This window comes from Cydia fagiglandana, chromosome 3 (assembly GCF_963556715.1).
Source record: "Cydia fagiglandana chromosome 3, ilCydFagi1.1, whole genome shotgun sequence".
Lineage (NCBI taxonomy): Eukaryota > Metazoa > Arthropoda > Insecta > Lepidoptera > Tortricidae > Cydia > Cydia fagiglandana.
In genome coordinates this window covers 12,815,509-12,837,720 of record NC_085934.1, presented here as the reverse complement: position 1 = coordinate 12,837,720, position 22,212 = coordinate 12,815,509, and the positions used below count along the sequence as shown (strand labels likewise).

The following is a 22,212-nucleotide window of genomic DNA, read 5'->3' as shown; positions in this document are numbered from 1 at the left end:
ACTAGTAGAACTTAGTTTTAAAATAAAAACATGTATTTACCGAAAATGTCTTTATATTTCCACCAGAAATATTGAGTGCTATCACTAGAATAATTAAACGTTTTTGAGCTTAAAAATAATTAAACGTTAAAACATATTACACACGTATTGCAAATTATTTCTTATCAACATTCAGTCATTACTCATTAGCATAAAATAAATAATAAAACCATCACCTTCGATATCCAACACCGCCGTAATGCAATGCATACGCGAAGAATTTCAATATTATTAAAAAGGTATCGCACATGGTCGCTTTCGAGCATCAGAAATTGGCGACGGGTATTTTAATTCCCGACTCAAGTCGTGCTTATGTCACGTTTAACTTTCCGCTTTGTGTAAAATGTAAGGCGTTTGACATTAACTTCCAGTCTTGAGGCGACCGTTAACTGGCCGTTAAAAGGTACGTAATGAAATGACTTCAAATGACTCTCTTCTCGTACTGTTGTTTTTCCATCGTCACCCTGTAAGCGCACGTTTAGCTTCGATCTAGTAGCGTAGGCTACCCAAACCAAAAACTAACTATTTTTACATCCAACTTCCTGGTTTTAGAGGTGATTGGTTCTATGAAATTATGACGTAGAAACACTTGCACTGCGTGTGCTATCAAAATCGTTGCAGACTTTTCTTGGTCTAACGCTAGCTTTATCGCTGGAAAAGTACGCCATGTGCGATAGTTCTCAAACTTTTACAATACTACTTGGAAAACATCAGACGTCGACGTAAGACGTCGATAAATGTAATTGGCTAAGTTTATAGAATGAACGGAATGATTGCTTTACGGCTCTTGGGGTAGTCGGGGAACTCCTTCTTGTAGTTGCGGTGCTTGCCAAGCGCCCACACCGCCATTTGGTAGAAGCCGACCGCGGCGAACAAGCCAGCTGGAATGAAAGAAAGAGGAACGTAAACATGTGCAAAAATACGGCAGGAATAAAGAGTTAGGTTATTACCAAAAATTATAATGAAGACATCGAAATAAGTCAAACGATATCCTTTATAGTTCGTTTCTTTTAAGCATTAGAAAGAACTTGAAAGAAGGTAAGCGATCTTGAAACGTTTTTTAAAAATCAGTAACTATTACTTATGAAAGCAGAAGAATATAAAAGATCGTATTAGATTCATAATTGTTACATATTTGCCGTAACTTATTTTTAAAAATATTTTCCACAATGTCAATATCCAGATAGAAAAATGGGGACTACGTTTGTACGGAGAAACGGTCGTCCACTATTCTCTAATAGGCCAAGAAAGGTACGGTCGGCTAGTATGGCGGAATGGAAATAATTAGTAATAGCTGAAGTTTTCGGTGTATGGGACAGACAATAAATCTAGTGATTACGTCGACACATAATCCAAATAAATATATTACATTTAGGTATTTTAAAAAAAATGTAAAAATATAAAAATTCACAGAAAATTAGTAAACAATATTAATAACATTTTTTAAATTAATACTCATAGACAAATATTTGCTTTATAACATTAAGCATGAATCACACAAAAAATAATTATGTATCCTACATTTAAAGTAAGTAACCTACGGTTATTATTAAATTCAGTATATTTCCGTTCTCAAAAATGGTAATAGGCTATTTTTTCTCTCATTATTTCCAAATTATAATAAGTACAAGCGTTGCAATTTAATCGTACTCTAAATAATACCGTATGGTGGGTTTTATGGGGTTGTGCTTTAATTTCCTGGTTAAAAATGGTAATAGATCAATATCATATGGGATTTTCGTTATGAGTTCTCGATCGTCGAATACTGTAAAAATCGGCTTGAAATATTATTCGTAACACAAAAAACCATCAAAAACGTTATCGTTGCTTTAAAGTTGCCGCGCACGAGCCAGCGAGCTAACGCGATTGGTCGTTGCATGGAGCGGGCGGCGGAACGATGAAACTTCCATCGCCCGCGAATATTTAAAAAAGTATTTAGTATATTTACTATTTACTCGGTCAAGACATATGTACCAGTGAAATTAAAAAATATGGGAGACTAGATTCGAACTAATTATCAGCTTTAATCTGGGCAAGAGTGATGTAAATAAGAAAGTAAATTTTATATAATTGCAGGCTTTCCGTCTTTGCGTGCGCGTTAAATTTAATACAATAATAGGCCAATTATATTGGGCTATTATACCGAAACACACCCAATTTGATAGCAGAAAAAGACGCGAAATTAAAATTTTCTTAGGGATTTCAAATCTTCGCGCCTATAAGTTTAAACCATTTAAGGTTTCAATAGCGGTCATTTAAGTACCACCCCTCACCACTAAAATGTAATTATCAAAAACGACAGTTGCTAATGTTCCCCAAAGTAAGCATTTCTAGTTATTGCTGCAATACAGTGGTACCGGGCACCTTATGACGCAAGGCCGAGCAGGAATCGCAAACCTTAAAATATTTGCACTAATTAATTGAGTTAGGATTTTGTTAGTACTCTTTAATTGAATAGCAAAAAATATAAGTTAAGTATTAGAAATACCGTTTTTACTCGATTTTTAACTAAGTAATTATTGTTAAACTTATTTTTACCGTGTGGTGTCGGTTAAAATTTCACTAAGTAACATCATTTATTTTGGCGACTAGGGCAATAAAAGTCGACACCATAACCAACAAATTAACAAACAACAAAAATTTGCAGTAATATTCCAAAACTCGACTGAACGCAAGCGCACCCGAACATGGAATGACTGACTAAAATGGCGGACCAAGTGTGCCACTCCCCTGACTCAGAGTCCTGTCATAAAACGTAAGGCCGTGGTATTAACGTCAGTGGGTAGCTGAGCGGCGAGCGGCGAATGCAGGTAGCAATAAGGTGTTCAGTTAATGTTTTTATAATTTGAAATGACTTCGTTTCCATGTAGAAATAACCAAACAGACTTTAGCAGCATGTAATATTTTATTTGTGGCCGTATAAATTATGTTTTGTAAATTAACTACAATTGTTCATATTTGTGGATAAAACAATATACATACATACTATATAATTCATACTAAATTAACATTAAATAAATACATTATTTTTGACATAAAAATACATTGCGCGTATTTAGCTACTTAGCAAGCACTTTGTTTGATTACGATACCTGCAAGCAAGTAGTAAGTATATGGCTCCATCCTATCCTGTACCACGATATACAAGCGATAACATTTTTGCGACAGTTTTGTATAGATAATGGGTTTGTCGCTAGAAAATTACGATATCGAGATAAAAGTCAGGTCTATGAGGGCTATTGAAACCTATAATGGTTTTTACATACATGTTTTAAATTTGCCGCGCTTTTTCAAGTCATACTGATTCACTATAGAATAGTAATCGAATTGGTTCAGATTTAACGTTCAATGCATATAAATAACATAATAAGTAAATAACATAATTTTGGACTAAGTACATACCTACATGACATCAGGCTATGGTTTGGCGCACCGTGACCTTGAACGGCGCGCTAATGTGTTACGGCTGTTAAGTGGAGTCCAGACGGGATGATCAAATCGACCGATTTGATCAGAAATGAAATTGGGGTCAATCTCCAAATTAAGCAACAATTAAACAACTGTACCGATATTTGGAACCTCAGAATAATATTGAGAGTAGAGATGCACCGGACAGTGACATTAGTGACTAGGGTTGTAAAAAAACGGTTTTTTTTTCTGACTTGTAAAAATACATGAAAAAAAACCGTGAAATAAAACCGTTTTTTTTTCTGGAGTACGTTTTTTTTTCAAACGTATAAAAACTCAAAATTTGCAAGGCAGTTAATACTTTTATACGGTTGTTTTACTTGTTTTAGACTTTATGTTAACCATTAAACCAATTTAATTTACCAACTTTGATTAATAACAACATAAATGAAATCTGTAGTGGTAGTTATCGCAATTTACTGTTGGCAACACTAGACGTGTGCGCCGATTAAAAAATGATCGGCGGCGGCGTTTGCCAAAAAATCGGCGGCGGCGGCGTGTTTTCGGCGTGAAATCGGCGTGACCTTGACTTTCTAGTTTCTGAAGAAAAATCATTCAAACATCAAACATCAACATTTATTCAGCAAATAGGCCACAAGGGCACTTTTACACGTCAACATTGAATTTACATAAAAGCAAAAATAATAACATCAACAATTTTATAAAATAAAACTAACAATTCAATCTAACGTATTACAATTACTAAGAGATGTATATGGTCTCTTAATGTCGAATTACATACAAAATACAGATAAAAAAACACACACAAAAAAAATCTATAATATTTAGAGGTGTAAATGTCTCTAGGTGTCAGAACTATAAGATTATATAGTTTATCAAGTTATCCTTAGAGATGTATAAGGTCTCCAAGAGTCAATATCCTGTATAATTAATACATTCATTAAAAGAAAAGAAACATACGAGAACAGAATGAGGCGTCTCACTGTAATATTTTAATAAAAGTTACTAAGTATAATAGCTCGTGTTAGCTTAACAGACCAGTCTTCACAAACAGCACCCGTTCACGAGTATGACGCGTATCTCAGCCATTAATTTGTTGTTTTTCTTGAAAATTTTATCAATGCAGGTTACTGGTCAGTTAACTACGTATAGTTTGAATATGCTGTGAGTAAAATAGGGTTTGTAAATGAATATAGGATAGGTATAATAACTTATTTTCCCTAGTAACTGGCTTGCAATAAGAGGTTACCTGGTCCCAATGACCTTCGATCCGTTTTCTCAAGCTTTTCATGGCTTATCCTATTAAAATGACGTTTTTTAACAAAATAGAACTCCACATATCCTTGACGTTTGCTAGACTATAGTGGACTGATGACTCGAGATGCCTGGTATTGAAGCACTGATCATGAATCATCAGCTAAGGTGGTGTGGCCATGTCGTGCGTATGGAGAATAAGAGACTGCCCAAAGCAATTTTCGACTCGGAGCTCTCTTGTGGAAAGCGGAAGCAGGGGGGCCAATATCTGCGACATAAAGATGTTATCAAACGCCACCTCGTCGCTTGCCGACTGGGATACCTGAGCTGGGTATTGCATTACAAAGATCGGAATGGCGTTCTAGTGTCCATAAGAAAGTAGATCAATTTGAGCAGCAGCGTCTGGAAGACCTAGATGCTAAGCGTCATATCCGCAAGACGCGACCTAAGCCCTCTTACACATACACCCGCAACTCGACTGGACAACTCCATTGCGCATCGTGTGACCGCATTTTCAAGACAAAGTTTGGTTTTGCGAGCCACATTAGGGCTTTTCATAATCCGGATAAGAATTGTTGATGGAGTCGCCATTGCCGGATACGGCAAGGAAGGACTATAGTGGACTGCTATGGCTTTTTTTAATGGTTTTCTTGTCGTACAAGCACCAGGCTCACTGAGACGTATCTTCTTTCTCGTTTTCTCATTGCTGAGGCTTGCGACTACATGTAATTTGTCTCCATTTCGTGCGGTCATAAGCCGTAAGGACTGCACGGTGCAGACTGCTGCAAGCCGACCTCTTCATAGCGTTCGACCATCTCACACATGCTCCAACTCGAGCACGTTTGCCATTAATTCGGCTTAAATTCATGTGTTTCTCCACATCATGCGTTGGATAATATGTCCGAAGAATCTAAGGGCTCACCCATTGCATGTTGGGAAGAGATGAGTGGCAATATAGAGCTCTTTAAGAATGGAGGGGTTTGTTCTTCTAGCTGTCCAAGGTATAAGCAGCACTAGCAGCAGTTATTTAGCAGGCTATTTAGTTTTATTTAATTAATAATTGATGTATATTTGACAACTGTAACATAAGTAATACAAAAAAACCATTTTGTAATCCAAAAACCAACTTGGAATAGTTAATTAACAACACTCAAGGTCACGCCGATTTCACGCCGATCATTTATCGGCGGCGGCGGCGTGGTCAAAAAGCCCGGCGGCGGCGGCGCGCCGGCGCGGCGCACACGTCTAGTCCGCGCCAACGTTCACCACGAAACAGGTTAAAACCTGCACAATGCGCACCTAAAAACCGAAATGTAGGTATTGTTCCGCCGGCCGAATATTCGGCGGTCGGATACCGAATATTCGGCCGATGGTCAGGCCGAATATCCGGTATCCGACCAAACAACTATCCATTGCATCTCAAATTGAGAGTGGCAACACTGTCGTAGGTCGTATTGCCCCTTTCTAACATATACGTCCCTCGCTCCTACACTCCCACCACACAGGCAGGTTGCTTTGTCAGTTATTCAAGGCAAATTTTCAAGTCATTGGCTTGCTGTTTTTCCATCTAGAAGAAGCATCGTGAAGCTAAACTACTGGTGAGTTTTTGAATTTGTACCTCAGTTTAGCTGACTATATTGAAATAGTTATTTATTTTACAAGGGGGCAAAGTTGTTATTTAACCGCTCGTGCTAATATTGATACTCGAGCAAGCAAAAGATTCGAAACATGGAATCTTAAGCGTTGCGAGGGTTTCAAAGCACGAGCGTTAAACAAAATTTGCCCCAATTGAAACACAAAATCTTTCACCACACCAACCTGAAGCAAATATTAAATGTAATAATCAAATACAAATGAATGTTATTAAATATTTATCATCCAAAATCATGATTTAAAAGTCAATTCTACCAGCAAACATAACAAAACAACTCAAAATTTGCATTTGATTACTTTGCCTCACTTGTGATTAAAATGTAAGTTTGCTCTCAGTTTTTGAAGTGCAAAGTAAGCCTTTCCGAACTAGTGTGGTGAAAAACAGTTTCTAACGGCTTATGCCATGATATGATGTGAAAGTGTTTTCAAAGGCTGCCTGCGTGCACCGTGGCTATGCTAATGAAAATACTGAATACATATCTTTAAAAACACATCGAGTTAGTAAAGCGTGCACGTGTTACCATTAGAATTCAATTTTACACCTACATGAAGTCTCTTCTGAGTCTTGTTAGTTTAAATCTTTCTGTGTGTATAATAAGGTTTGAAATTTGAATACTTAAATGGTGAATGGCATACCCTTCAGTTTTCAAGTGATTTGTGTTTTCGAATACGAATGGTACGGCTAGTTAATACGCGTTACGTAGAACCTACGTATTAAGGTAGACCATGATATGGCGAGGAGGTTTCATCTGTAAGTATCTATCAGCAATTTGTCTTTTTATCCCGGTATCCGGCCGGATATTAAAATAAGGGCGAGATAGGATACCGGATGAAACAACTATTATTTAGGGGTACTAATATGGAATATTTTCTTAATTAATTAAGGAAACTAGACAATATGAATAAAACATTTATTTACATAATTTCAAAACTAACCCGGAGAGCCTTAAGGGCCTTAATGACAGGAACTTAAGGTAAACTAGCTCTTATCTAAATAACATGAGCATCAGACTCTTATTTGTGTTGAGGGAACAGTTATGGGTATAGCGAACTCTTTTTAAAAATGTTTTGGTAGAAGCAGCCTACTGACGGACAAATTAAAAGGTACTAAGGGTATGAGGGCGCCAGAACCAGCATCTCTGGTTCAGTAATAAATATTAAATAAAGGGTCGATCTAACCTCCAAAACTTCGAAAGACCGTAAACAATACAACCGCCACGTTGGCCAGGAACCTCTGCGTGGAAGTATGGAAATGCCTGGCACAGCTCCTTGCCACTGGTAGCTCGGCTTGTAGAAGCTGGCATCTTGAGGCCACCCCGTAAACTTGTAATAAAGACGGTAAATCTTGAAACCCCGGGGCAGACAATAAGCGGGCGTAGGAAAGGACTTGCATAATTTCAATGCACCCGGGGCTTCAATTTCCAGGACGATTCACATCCAACGAGGATTAGGCGGCTTAAACCGCGATATAGGTAGAAGCCATCAGACAGCACCAGGCCGCTGGGCAAAGGAAACGAACCACCTTGCTACGATCTCTTCCAAATCCAAAAAGAACGGCTAGCTACGTGGCGAGCCATCGGTGACAGATCTAACGACGGGGTTACCAGAGTCCGAACGGGGCTCGGCCGAACACCACATGACTTGACAAAAAAAAACGCTTTCTTTCCTATTTAGTTTGCTTAGAATAATATTGAATACAACGCGCCGACGAATAAAAAAAATATTTGAAGACAATTTTAATTTACAACCCCCTGCGATTAAAAAAACCAAAAATGTAGGAAGGCACCGAAATTATTTTTAATCTAGCAACCCGGACCATGTTGTTATCGACTGAGCTCGCTAGATGGCGTTAAGGGTATCAAACGAATATGGGTCAGGGTCACATACTGTTCAATATTGAAAAAAAATGAAGAATTAAAATTTTGTTGTTACAGTGCTCCCCTTCCCGAAGAAAATTTTGACTACGGCAAAATTTTGAGCTGGTCCCCAGCTCGCAAAACCACCCGCGGAAAGTACCTAGACAATTACCTACCGCTAAAAAAAACTAACTAACAAAAAAAAATCGAACCCACGCACTAAACAAGACTTACTTTATAAAGACTTGACGTACGCAAGTAAAGCTCTAAGCTACATTACCACGAAACGTCGCATCGCGTATATTTCTTGGTGGCATAACGAACGGCCCAAGCCGCGGGTTATGCGTCCAAGAGATACAGCGGAAGACGGCATATAGCCAAGTGAAATTTACTAACTAAGATCGGTGACTGCTACTACAACTAATACAACTAATTCAAAGATACCTAGCGCGCATATCAGGCCGTGACTGTCAGACGTCACAGGTCTGAACGCGGAAATCAGACAATAACACAACACATGATACATTGACCAGCTGTGTCTAAACGACAGGCAGACGGTAACGTTCGAAACAACACGAGACACACAAGGAAGTCGACTGTACAGGCTCCATTTCAGGCAATGCAAGTCTGTCAGTCTGACAAAAAAAATCCGATGTTTGCGGACAACGCTTTAAGGCGTGTACCACATAACAACCCCCTAACATCAACATTAACGTTCACGCATATGATTTAAGTCATACCGCAAAGCGTTAACAAAGAAGATGGCACTGCTATTAAGAGCCTGACGGTTTAAAGTCCGCCAGAACCCGACCAGCCAGTGCCGATTGGAATGCTGGTTTAAAGCGCCAGCACCCCGGTAAAACACGCGAAGAGTCTTTAAATCGTCCTCTCCGCCCACCAACAACAAACTAACCACGTGCCTGAGTTACGTTTGCTCAGACACGATCGAAAGAAAGTAATACGTAAACAAAACTCCTGCACGCAACACATAAAAAAAAACTCCTACCGACCGCGCAATCACCGATATGAAACTATTAAGTAAATATTTACTTCACCTAAAATAACAACAATAAGGAAAAAACTCGATTTAAGTCGAGACAATAGATAAGGAAAAGTAGGTAATAAACATAACTCCCGTACGAAACAATTGTGAAAACTACTACAATAAGATTCGACCTTAAAGGTAAACCGCTATTTGAATATCGGTAAGTTATTTAAAAAAAAAAACGTAAGTCAACAACAATAATTGTGACTGACTGTACCCAACCACGTCAAGAAACTATTTAATATTAATTTTATTTATTTTAAACTTCAACTCCAAACATCCCGTAATAAACTTAATAAATGTAAACTCCTGCTGACTGTACTTCACTATAACCTCCAAATTTGCTCCCTCAAACTTTTTACAACTCAACATTTATAATTAATAAAATATCGTTACATTTTCCCGTTCGTCAGATAAACCCCTTCCTACACTGTTCAACTACCAAACGTTTTTCACCACTCATCATCTGAATCAGAACGATGGGGTTATAGCCTACGTAAACAATTCTCTTAAAGTAAAAGTTAATGAAATACAACTCACTCACGCATCATGTCTCGAAATATCGACCAAAGACAAAAAAATATTAGGAATCTATCGGTCACCATCAAATCATAGCGCTGACAACTTTATACACTCCCTAAACTCACACCTTGAGCGTATAAAAACGTGTAAAAATATTATTATTACAGGTGACCTGAATATAAATCTTATTAGTAACCCCAATGAACCGTCATATGCTACTACAAACAGACTAAATTATTTAAATATGTTAGCAATGCACGGTATACTCCCCGGTCATACTCTACCTACTAGAGGCAGATCATGCCTTGATCATGTGATGATCAAACCGGGCGATGAAAATTTAAAAATGACTGTACTTGTGCTGGACTCTACAATCACAGATCACGCTATGACTCTATTTAACCTTAGCAAGTACAATGCCCACTCAGCCCCTAAAAAGACAAATACTAGTATTAATTTTGAAAATGCAGTCAAATGCCTATCTGAGGAAAACCTAGATTTTTTGTACTCTTTAACTGATCCTAATTATCTTTTAGATCTTATTGTAAACAAAATTCAAACCTGCCTTTCAGCGAACACAATAACTACACTGATTCCAAGAAACCATCGGATAATCAAACCCTGGATAACTGTTGGCATACTACGATGCATTAGAAACAGGAATAATATGCAAAAGAAACTCCGATCTAACCCGGAAAACATTACGCTAAAAACTACATACAGACGGTATAGAAATTTTTGCAACGCTCTAATTAAAAAACTGAAACGTAAGTATGACAGAGAAAACTTAACTAAAGCGAGCAAAAACTCTAAAACTCTATGGAAAGAAGTCAATAAAATAACCCATAGAAAACAAAATATGAATGACAACTCAGAATTATTAGACAATAATGGCAACTGCCCAACCACTTCAGTAAATTCCATCAACAACTACTTCTCGGATGTCGGTAAATTACTTGCAGAGGACATTATGTCCAATAATAACTTTTCTTATAACTGCTCTAGTAATCTCTTAAGCTCTAATACTAACTCATTTGTGCTTTTTTATACTAATCCTAATGAAGTATTTATTATTCTATCTAACCTAAAATCAACAAGCGCCCCTGGATGGGATAATATACCAACCAAATTCCTTAAATTAGCGAGCAAGACTCTGGTCCCCATAATTACTCACCTTGTAAACCTATGCTTTAAACTGGGAGTATTTCCAGACTCTCTTAAAAAAGCGATTGTCACCCCAGTGTATAAGGGTGGGAATAGAACTTTAGTATCGAACTATAGGCCGATATCTGTTCTCCCAGTCTTATCAAAAATATTAGAAAAACTTATAAATAACAGATTAATTAATTATCTCAATAAATTTAACATTCTATCGTCAAATCAATTTGGTTTCAGAAAAGGTCTTTCCACCGAGAATGCAGTTTCAGCTCTTTCCTCTCTAATAGTTCAAAAAGTAGATAAGAAACGAAAGTGTTTAACTGTATTCCTCGACTTAAAAAAGGCCTTCGATACGGTTTCTATTCCCACTCTTATAAAAACTTTGGAAGGTATAGGAATTAGAGATATACCGCTCTCTTTACTGAGTTCTTACCTTCGAAATCGAAAACAAAAAGTGAAAGTCGGGAAGTATGTAAGTGACGAGTGCGACGTAAAATTCGGAGTCCCGCAGGGGAGTGTCCTAGGCCCAACGCTCTTTTTAATCTACATAAACCAACTCTGCGACATGCCTATCGACAATGGCTCTATCTTTTCGTATGCGGACGATACGGCTGTTGTGTTTTATGGAGATAATTGGGAAGACGTGCGTACATCTGCAGAAATCGGCCTTAATAAGATTGCCCGCTGGCTACAAGCCAACCTCCTTACCTTAAATCGAGACAAAACAAACTACATCTGTTTCACCCATGACTGTAGAACTCAACCCGACCCTACTTTCACTCTCAAAATCCATAATTGCAATGACATCGATTCTACACTTTGCTCTTGCCCTCCCATTGAAAAAGTGGAACATATAAAATATTTAGGGGTTATGATGGACCAGAGACTTGCTTGGCACTCTCATACGGAACTAATGATGTCCCGAATTAGGAAACTTATTTGGACCTTTAAATGCTTAAGATATGCTGCGACCTCAAAACTATTAAATCAAATTTATATTGTCCTAGCTCAGTCGATCCTTTCTTACTGTGTTTCAGTATGGGGTGGAGCCAATAAAACAAAATTTTTACAACTTGAAAGAGCTCAAAGAGCACTGATAAAAGTCATGTACTTTAAGCCTTATAGGTTTCCAACCGTTGATCTGTATGACCTATGTGGCCTTTTATCTGTAAGAAAATTATATGTGCTAAATGTAATCTTACGGATACATAAGTCTACGTTTTATTACCCTGTCTCTAATACCTCTAGACGGAAAAAAACGAACATAATCCCTATTCCACCAACAGCGTCTGCCTTTGCCAGAAGACAGTACAATGTCCAATCGGCTAAATTGTACAACTTCCTAAATAAAGAAATAGATATATATCCCTCCACCTATAGAGAATGTAAAATAAAAGTAATAAACTGGTTAAAGACTAAAAACTACGACGAAATAGAAAAACTACTTAAAACATAATGTAATCTAATATAATTCAATCAACCAAACTATTCCCTTAACACACACAAACACAAACACACACACACACACCCACACACACACACACACAAACACACACACACACACACACACACACACACACACACAAGTGGCTCCTAAACTATTAAAATTTACATTAGTTGCTCTAGCTGCTACTCACATGTTAGTTTTATTGTTACGTGGTTAACTTATTAAATTGTTTAGTTTTATCTAGTTTAATTTAATTTACTTTACTGTTATTAAACTTATCATCATAGTTTTTCTTTTAGCTTGTAGTTAATCACTAAGGAAGAGCGGTGTTCCTTAACACAGGTATTTTTATACTTAAAAAGGGACACCAACCTGTATTTTGTTAAATATTGCTTGTTAGCGAATAAATATTTTTTCATTTTTCATTTTTTCATTTTCATTTTTTTCATTTTAAACAGGTGTACCGTCAACTAAGTACAAATACAGTAACCTCCCACCGAGGAAGAATAAAAAACTTAAATTGAAAGAACACAAGTCTTACAGCTTGGTACAGAACTGTCCACTAACATTACACCTTTGTATTATTTTTTTTTAAATTAAAGTAAAAGTTAACTTACGTTTAACATTCCACACACTATTCCACTAGTTGCAATTTAATTAATGATCTTTACACAGTACTAAACAGTATAACGCAAGTAATAGATAAGTAACTCCACACACCTGTACATGACCTAACCTATAAAAGTATGCTCACATGTGGTAACAGTATTAACTTACACGGTTATGTAATAAAGTTAAATTTTAAATTAAAAAAAGGTAATAATCGGTTATCCTGAACACAATACAAGAATACAAGCAGCACCGTTTCTACCAAAAATAAAACTCCCTTTAGCTAACACACTGTGACCAAAGAGGTTCGCTAACATTGCCCCACGTGGGCTGCCGCTGAAACAACTATTATTTAGGGGTACTAATATGGAATATTTTCTTAATTAATTAAGGAAACTAGACAATATGAATAAAACATTTATTTAAATAATTTCAAAACTAACCCGGAGAGCCTTAAGGGCCTTAATGACAGGAACTTAAGGTAAACTAGCTCTTATCTAAATAACATGAGCATCAGACTCTTATTTAAGTGTTGAGGGAACAGTTATGGGTATAGCGAACTCTTTTTAAAAATGTTTTGGTAGAAGCAGCCTACTGACGGACAAATTAAAAGGTACTAAGGGTATGAGGGCGCCAGAACCAGCATCTCTGGTTCAGTAATAAATATTAAATAAAGGGTCGATCTAACCTCCAAAACTTCGAAAGACCGTAAACAATACAACCGCCACGTTGGCCAGGAACCTCTGCGTGGAAGTATGGAAATGCCTGGCACAGCTCCTTGCCACTGGTAGCTCGGCTTGTAGAAGCTGGCATCTTGAGGCCACCCCGTAAACTTGTAATAAAGACGGTAAATCTTGAAACCCCGGGGCAGACAATAAGCGGGCGTAGGAAAGGACTTGCATAATTTCAATGCACCCGGGGCTTCAATTTCCAGGACGATTCACATCCAACGAGGATTAGGCGGCTTAAACCGCGATATAGGTAGAAGCCATCAGACAGCACCAGGCCGCTGGGCAAAGGAAACGAACCACCTTGCTACGATCTCTTCCAAATCCAAAAAGAACGGCTAGCTACGTGGCGAGCCATCGATGACAGATCTAACGACGGGGTTACCAGAGTCCGAACGGGGCTCGGCCGAACACCACATGACTTGACAAAAAAAACGCTTTCTTTCCTATTTAGTTTGCTTAGAATAATATTGAATACAACGCGCCGACGAATAAAAAAAATATTTGAAGACAATTTTAATTTACAACCCCCTGCGATTAAAAAAACCAAAAATGTAGGAAGGCACCGAAATTATTTTTAATCTAGCAACCCGGACCATGTTGTTATCGACTGAGCTCGCTAGATGGCGTTAAGGGTATCAAACGAATATGGGTCAGGGTCACATACTGTTCAATATTGAAAAAAAATGAAGAATTAAAATTTTGTTGTTACACGGATAATAACCGAATATCCGGTGCATCTCTATTCGGAACCTAAAGTTTTAATCCTGCATGGTGCACATATGTATAATTTTGAGACAATGACTTGAAAATTTATCTTGTATAACTGACAAAGCAACCTGCCTGTGTGGTAGAAGTGTGGGGGAGAGAGGGACGTATATGCTAGAAAAAGACAATACGACCTAGGGGCTGTCCATAAATGACGTCATCTATTTTTGACGATTTTTGCCCCCCCCCCCCAAAATCATGCTTCGAATGACACCGTTTCCTCCTGTGTCATGCTACCATCATCCGATGTCCAGACCCTCCCCCTCCCCCAAATTTGAAATGACGTAATTAATGAATAGCCTCCTATGACAGTGTTGCCACTCTCAATATTGTTCTTAGGTTCCGAATATGGTAAGTTATGTAATTAGCGTTTTATTTTTGTGTAAAACGTTGTCATTTTAAAGCCGTACTCTTGGCCTTATTACAAAGGAGTAAGGTGCAAAAGTGTAAACATATCTTTGACGTCGACTATTATTATACTATGTTATACTTATTAAGCCTCCTCCACACTCGTGCGCATATCGCGGCGCGAAGCCGCGAACGCGAGTGTGGCGTCGATTTTCGCAGACAGCGAAATCGACTCCACACTCGCGTTCGCGGCTTCGCCCGCGATTCACGCGCATAGTCTGGAGGGGGCTTTATGAAACTTAGGAACGTAAACTAGTTATGAATAGAAAGAGCACGAAATAGTCAACATAATACGTTTGTTGAAAAAAAAGTCTACAGACGCTTAGGCGCGAAAGGTTATTGTCTCATAGAAATTTTAATCTCGCGCCTTTTTCTACTGACAAAGTTGTTGGATAGACTTTAATATAAAATTAAAGAGTGGGCCTACACACTTCGCTGTGACAGAATGTGAAAGTGTCACCAAAACTGTCAAATGACTACGATAATAAGTATTCCTTTTATAATGCCACTCCACACTATGCCATTCTGAAATTAAATAAGAACGATAGTCATGCGAAATTTTTATTTTTGTAGTGGGTCATAACGTTGACGTATATAATTTGAACATCAACCAATATTAAAATATTTATTTTATTTGTTAGCCTGTTGTGTCCCACTGCTGGGCAAAGGCCTCCCTCTCTTTCTTCCACGCGTCTCGTTCTATGGCAATATTGGGCCAATCTTTCCGAAAGACGTCAAGATCGTGCCGCCACCTCCTTCTAGGTCTGCCGTGACGCCGCACTATGTTTGGTGTCCACTCGGTAGTTTTCTTGGCCCACAAGTCGTTTGGCATACGGCAGATGTGTCCGGCCCAGTCCCATTTAAGCTTGGCGGCTGTCAGGGCTACGTCGGCTACTTTGGTTTTGGAGCGCAAGATGGAATTTCTAATTCTGTCAGTCAATTTGACACCAAGAATACTGCGCTCCATCGCTCTCTGGCAAACCTTGAGGGAAAGCTTTTGAGCATTAGTCAAAGACCAAGTCTAAGCGCCGTAGGTGAGGATCGGAAGAATACACATATCCATGAGTTTACGTTTCAGCGATATAGGAAGGTCTCCCTTCATGTATTCCTTCATGGACCAGTAGCTCTTCCAGGCATTTTCGGTATATATCGGCATATTAAAATAATATTGGAAATTATATCAGTTATTTTTAATTAGCTATCATTCACGCGCGCGTTCATTTCGCTCAGACTTGGCCGCACAAATATTTGGTGCGAGCGAGACGCCCGCGCACGTTCGAATTGGCCTGTCACTTGTAGCAACTTGTAGTTAAGTACATACTTACCTACATACTATCCACGCGTCCTTGGCACGAACTCCCGCCACCGCCCGCATTGAAACTGTCCCGGCGCGCCGCAAGGATATGTAATCCTTAGCATTAGCGCACAGAGTTCAAATTTGGTAGTTTCATTTAGCGAATTTGTTAAATTGCTCTTATTTATTACGTTGACCATGTTTTTGTGTGATTATGTATTGAATATCACTTTGAACGTTATCAGAACAAAGTCTGCTAGAAATTATATCTATAACCATTTTTTCTAGCACGTTTAAGGCGTAAATATATATACAAGTGATACAAATAATATTGATGTCGGGTTCTCGGATAAATAGCTTAATGAAGTAGTTTTATGGTAATTAAATCAAAGACCTAATTATAACTTTTTTTTTATATCAAGTTACGTCGTATATCCGTGAGGCCCCGCCATTTATTGAATTAGTTATTTTTCGTGTAAATATTTTGACCGATTCCATTGTCGACTCATTATATATATTATTTTCGTCACGTTTACGAACTAAAAATACTATTACTATTTTTAACAAACAAGAACGGCTCTTTTTTTAAACTATTTTTTTTTACCTACTTCCGGAGAGAAAGTTGGTTGGATTCGAAAATAAAGTATCTTAAAATGATCTAAAGAAAAGGAATAAAAAAAAAATTGCCTATTACTAATTAATGTTTAACGTAAGCGTATCTTTCCTGGAGTATAAAGATGGCTTTTAGGACGTTACTTTCCAATCTCATGCATTATCTTTGCAGTCGAGTTATAAAGGATAAGCCGTTAACAGTCACCACGTTCAACCTTAACCTTGACCACCACGACTATTTTATATAACACAATACGTGATAGTTCCATTTTATAATGTAGTATTTTGTCTGCGGCGGTCAAAGAGTTAATAAAAAATATAAGATAACTCTGCAAACACTGACTGCCGAAGATTTGGGTTGATTTAACAAGCAATTAGACTAATATTTATCATCTACTAAATCCACTCTACATCAGATAGGTACCTAGTCGTTTGTCACAATTAAATTTAAATTTACGTACTAATTAACAAAACCAGAGTTTCATGTACCTATTACTGTCATGAGATACGTTTAAGTTCCATTGTCATTAATAATAATGAGATTGATAAGGAATTTCATGAGTAAGTTAATTGAAGGAAAGTTCAATGTATTACCTAATCACTATTTTATACCCTGAACCCCAGCAGAATAATCATTATGTTATGCTAATTAATCCATTTGCTATCGAACCCAATAACGGTATTACGTCAAACCTGATCGACTACTAACACCAAATTTTCTGTATAGGTACTTAGACAATTTAAAGTAGACTTAAAATGGGTGATGTAAGGTTTAAATTCAAAGTGTTGACATAAGTAAAGATACGTACGGTCAGCCGCAGAAATTGCTAAGCGGGCGAGGTGTTCAAAATTACCTTAACGCGCTCTTATTCTATTAACAATAAATTTTGAACACCTCGCCCGCTTAACAACTATTTCTGCTGACTGTACTAGCACGTATTAAAACTTCGATGTTTTCAATGCTTTTTAGGGTTGCGTACCCGACGGGTATAAACGGGACCCTATTACTAAGACTCTTCTGTCCATCTGTCTGTCACCAGGCTGTATCTCATGAACCGTGATAGCTAGGCAGTTGAAATTTTCACAGATGATGTACTGTTGCCGCTATAACAACAACTACTAAACACAGAATATAATAAATATTTTAGTGTGGGTCCCATACAACAAACGTAATTTTTTTGCCGACTCGCACTTGGTCGGATTTTTAATATTAGTAAGCGTACTTTAAACACTTCACCTTCAACTGTTATGTGAATGAGACTTGTAAATTAAATAACCGCTTATGTAAATGGTATGCCGGAGCGAGCAAAGGTCATGGTAAACACCGGCGTTCGGACAGTTAGCGTTATCAAAGTTATCGATTCCCTATCAATGTTTTATATGCTCATATCTAAACTTACACTGCACTGAAGAAACGAAGACTGAAGTCTATAATGTATATCTACTTGAATTATTCTTCGTAATTAATAGGCAATTAAGCACAGTGCAACTATGTTATGAAATATAATGCTGTGAAAGTTTAATTCTTTTGGTAATGATGAGTTGTAAGTTCTTCTGTCTAGTTTGTTATGTGTGACAAGACGTATATACTTTTCGGCACTTAGATATAGTCTGGCAAACCAATATTGTCAGTAGAACAAGGCGAGAAATTCATATTTTGGCTGGTGGACTTATCCTCAAACATACATTTTTCATTGTCGTCTTTTTCTAGTGACGGAAATGTCTTGCCAAGCTATAATTAAAATCACATGGGTAATTAAAATTACGGCAGGATTTATTAACTTGATTATTGATTAGCTTGTTCGACTTGTAATGTGGCAATTAAGTACACTACTTCTTTCACGTAGCCACACAACCGTCATTATTTCCAAGCCGCGACCGACCTAATGTAATAGCCAAATAACTAGCTACTAAATGGAAAAAAATTAAATGGTTGCCTTGGACGCGCCTTACTAATTGGTACTCTGAAGGTGTAGGTTCTTTAACCTTCCATATGTGTGGTGGTAAGCGCTGGTGGCCTAGCGGAAGCACTGGTGGCCTAGCGGAAGCACTGGTGGCCTAGCGGAAGCGCTGGTGGCCTAGCGGTGAGAGCGTGCGACTTGCAATCTGGAGGTCGCGGGTTCAAACCCCGGCTCGTACTAATGAGTTTTTCGGAACTTATGTACGAAATATCATTTGATATTTACCAGTCGCTTTTCGGTGAAGGAAAACATCGTGAGGAAACTGGACTAATCCCAATAAGGCCTAGTTTACCCTCTGCGGACCCCAGGCTTCATGAGCCGTGGCGAAATGCCGGGATAACGCGAGGAAGAAGTAAGGATGTGTGGTGGTCAAAAATTGTGGGTTCAAATTCAAACTTTGGTTGTGCTGTTAAATTTTTAGCAACCATATTGTGATCTAAAAAAGCGCTACGATTTTTCATAAACTGGTGGCTGAAGCTACTGCACCTTAGTTAGTTAGTTATACTGGGCATTTCCGCAAATCGACAACCATTGTACCTATTTTGCGTGAAAACGAGGTTGCACTACTCTAGCCACCCCAGCTCGTCCATGAAACCTAGCAGTGTCTTCAGGTTGCTAACTGCTTCCTTCAGTGTGCATGGAGTCCCTAGGTATTGGTTCAAGTATGAAGAAGCTACTGCACCTTAATAAGATTGTAGAATAACAAAGAATACTCAAACTTACCGGGTGCACACTGAGTCATGATGGTAAAGAACACCCAGGAGCCGACTTCGTACGTGTAGTTCGGGCAGGACACGTAGTTGAAGAGCGCAGAGAAGGGGTTGCCATCAGGTACAGGGATGCGTCTCACTTTGGTGCCCGGCGGACGAAGGTTCTTCAATAATATGTGGATGCTCAAGTTGCCTAGCTCGCAGAACTGTAATAAAAAAAAAAATTAAATTCAAGTTTCAGCTGAATGTGTTAATGTTCGCTAACAGTACATCTTCGGATGGGCTATTGGTGGACCTAACAAAGTTTAACTTTGGTACTGTCAGCAGAAGAGTAAAGTATGATGTTCTTAGTGATCATGTCATCCAGTGAGAGTTGAGCTACATGTTATAAATTTATGAATAGCAGATATGTAAACATCTATCTAGATATGTGGTGGCATATCAAGCCAAGTCCAAGAAAAAGGCTCTGGCGACGCAAATGCCGCGTGTTATATTATACGAACTATTCGAAGCCACTTTTGACCCCTGCATAAGTCGAAATCTATTTAACATAAACACGTGAAGATTGGTTCATTTATTTAAATCCCTTATTATATATGTATATTATATTATATAGTAGCTATCCAAAATAAGAAAGAGTAAGCTGGTAGTAGTAATGAGTAAACTGGCCTATTTGTATAAATTTTGTACATATTACTGACTAAGTTACTATTACATATATTATTTACTTGGCTCCCATTCATATTTTTACACAAATATGCCTGTATCAAGATATTGTTCAAAACTGCCTTTAGTTTAATTTCCTAAGTTTCCTAACTCAAATTTAGAATTAGGAAACTTCCATTAACATTACAATCAATTAACAATTTAAGGCAGAGGCCAAGACTTATTTTAGGTCATCGCACCGGCCAGGTAAGTAAGAATTGAAGATCTTCCTTGTGCAAACTGTTACATACTTCAATGAAACTACAAAATAATGATATAAAATGACAGCAGACACAGGGTTAACCCTTTAACCATTTGACATTCCTTTCTAGTCATTCGATTTTGAACCGTAATTCTTGTAGTAGAGATGCATTTTTGTGTTAATTATGATGGAAAGTATTTATGTTGCCGCTACAGACTAGAGGGCTAAAATAATCATAATTGTAATTACATTGCATACTTACAGCAAAACCAGCAAGCCCTATGTAGAAACAGTTAGTGCAGGGTGGTGTATACAGGGGGTGGTTGATATGGTATGCCACATACAGGGTGAACAGCCAGTAGTAGGAGCAGTTCTTGAACAAGTTCCTCAGTGGCATGGTGCCGTGGGAGAAACGGTGCACAAATAGGGTTTCCAGCAATCTTTTGGCATAATGGATTGACCAGCATATGGCAGCCACGCTAAAATACAAGACAAAAATGAAAGACTTAAATACTAAAATAATTAAGGCTTAAAATAATTTTGTTAAATGATAATTCCTTACTGCAGTTACATTACATGAATAAAATAAAGTATATATGCATATTAATATTATTTCATTTTATTTAGAATGAATATTATTATTCATTGAAAATAATGGATTACTCTAGTCTCAGACATAGTCTAATACAAATCAAAATCACTTACATGCTTTGTCACCTACATATAAATGATGTACATTTTATTCATTATTTTGTATTAAAGTGTCAAAACAGTCATAAGAAATTTATATATGTGTAAAAGGAGATATAGCAGCAATGAACTTTGAAAATTCTGAACACCCACCTGGCAACAGTAGAGGGACCTTCTGAAGGAGTTCCATAGAGAATCCAGGGCCTCTGGTAAACCCAAAGGTACACGAAGAATGGGCCTGCGTATTCTGCCAAGAATACCCCCTTCCATGAGATTTGTGGACCCAGATCTCTGACATAAAGCTTGGCACCATTTTGAATATTTAATTCTTTAAGTGATTGTTCTTCCTTCAGCGATTTGCCTTTGGCTTCAAGAGTTATGGCTTGGCGGCTGGGATATAACGACTTCTTCACCGACTGATGAATTTTATCTTTCACAACTTTGATGGTGGCATCTGCGGGCACTTGAATCTTCCCCAGCGGCTTCGAACCGACGTTGCTTAAAATCTCAATCTACAAAAAACGCGTTGCTAAAGTGTTTTGTAGACATATTAAGTATGTATTACCAAACGTAGCGGCAAAGTAAAACAGGTTTTAGAATAACACGTAAACTTACCTCCATGCTTTGGTATAATAAATTATACTTTATAAAATGAAGATATGCTCAAATATACTATTTATTTATTATAATGTATCTGTTAATCAGTGACACCGAATCCGACCGTATGCAAATTGCAATCGTTACACTGCAATTCGCCGCAACATACAACTTGGGCAGTCGCAATTCCAACCCGACTACGAATAAAATTATGAATGACGTGACATCATGACATTGACATGATTCATGAATGAACATGAATGACGGAACGAATGAAATGAATGACTAAATTAAGTGGTCTACACACAATACATTATGGAAAATCAGCAAGGTTAATTAGCTCTAAAACACACGAAAAGGCAAGTGATTGTTGATACTTTGCGGTATTTGATCTACTTGGAGGATATAACCAACGGAGACGCCATGTCTAAAATTTTCGGTACAAAATAGTCTGCCGTTTTTTGCGGGGGAGGGGCACATCAAATGTATAGGTACGTCATGTCAGATAAACGTCAGTCCATACAT

At 37.8% G+C, this 22,212-nt stretch overlaps 1 protein-coding gene and 1 long non-coding RNA gene across 2 annotated transcripts in view; both read right to left on the bottom strand.

The window, feature by feature from the left end:
- The window catches only part of LOC134680127 (uncharacterized), a 297,055-nt gene that overhangs the window by 71,791 nt on the left and 203,052 nt on the right, over positions 1-22,212 (bottom strand). The window lies entirely within an intron of this gene.
- Positions 36-21,870, bottom strand: LOC134680055 (probable very-long-chain enoyl-CoA reductase art-1). Its single transcript, XM_063539059.1, has 5 exons — positions 21,706-21,870; positions 21,244-21,602; positions 20,663-20,879; positions 19,507-19,699; positions 36-920 (listed from the first exon to the last, which is right to left on the bottom strand). The coding sequence occupies exons 1-5, from the start codon at positions 21,709-21,711 to the stop codon at positions 793-795; spliced, it is 903 nt and encodes a 300-aa protein (XP_063395129.1). The 5' UTR covers positions 21,712-21,870; the 3' UTR covers positions 36-792.

Coding starts and splice junctions, on each gene's coding strand:
- LOC134680055 (XM_063539059.1), bottom strand. Junction 20,880..21,243: donor GGTCCCTCTACTGTTGCCAG/GTGGGTGTTCAG, acceptor CTTGTATTTTAG/CGTGGCTGCCATATGCTGGT. Junction 19,700..20,662: donor TAGGGCTTGCTGGTTTTGCT/GTAAGTATGCAA, acceptor TTTTTATTACAG/TTCTGCGAGCTAGGCAACTT.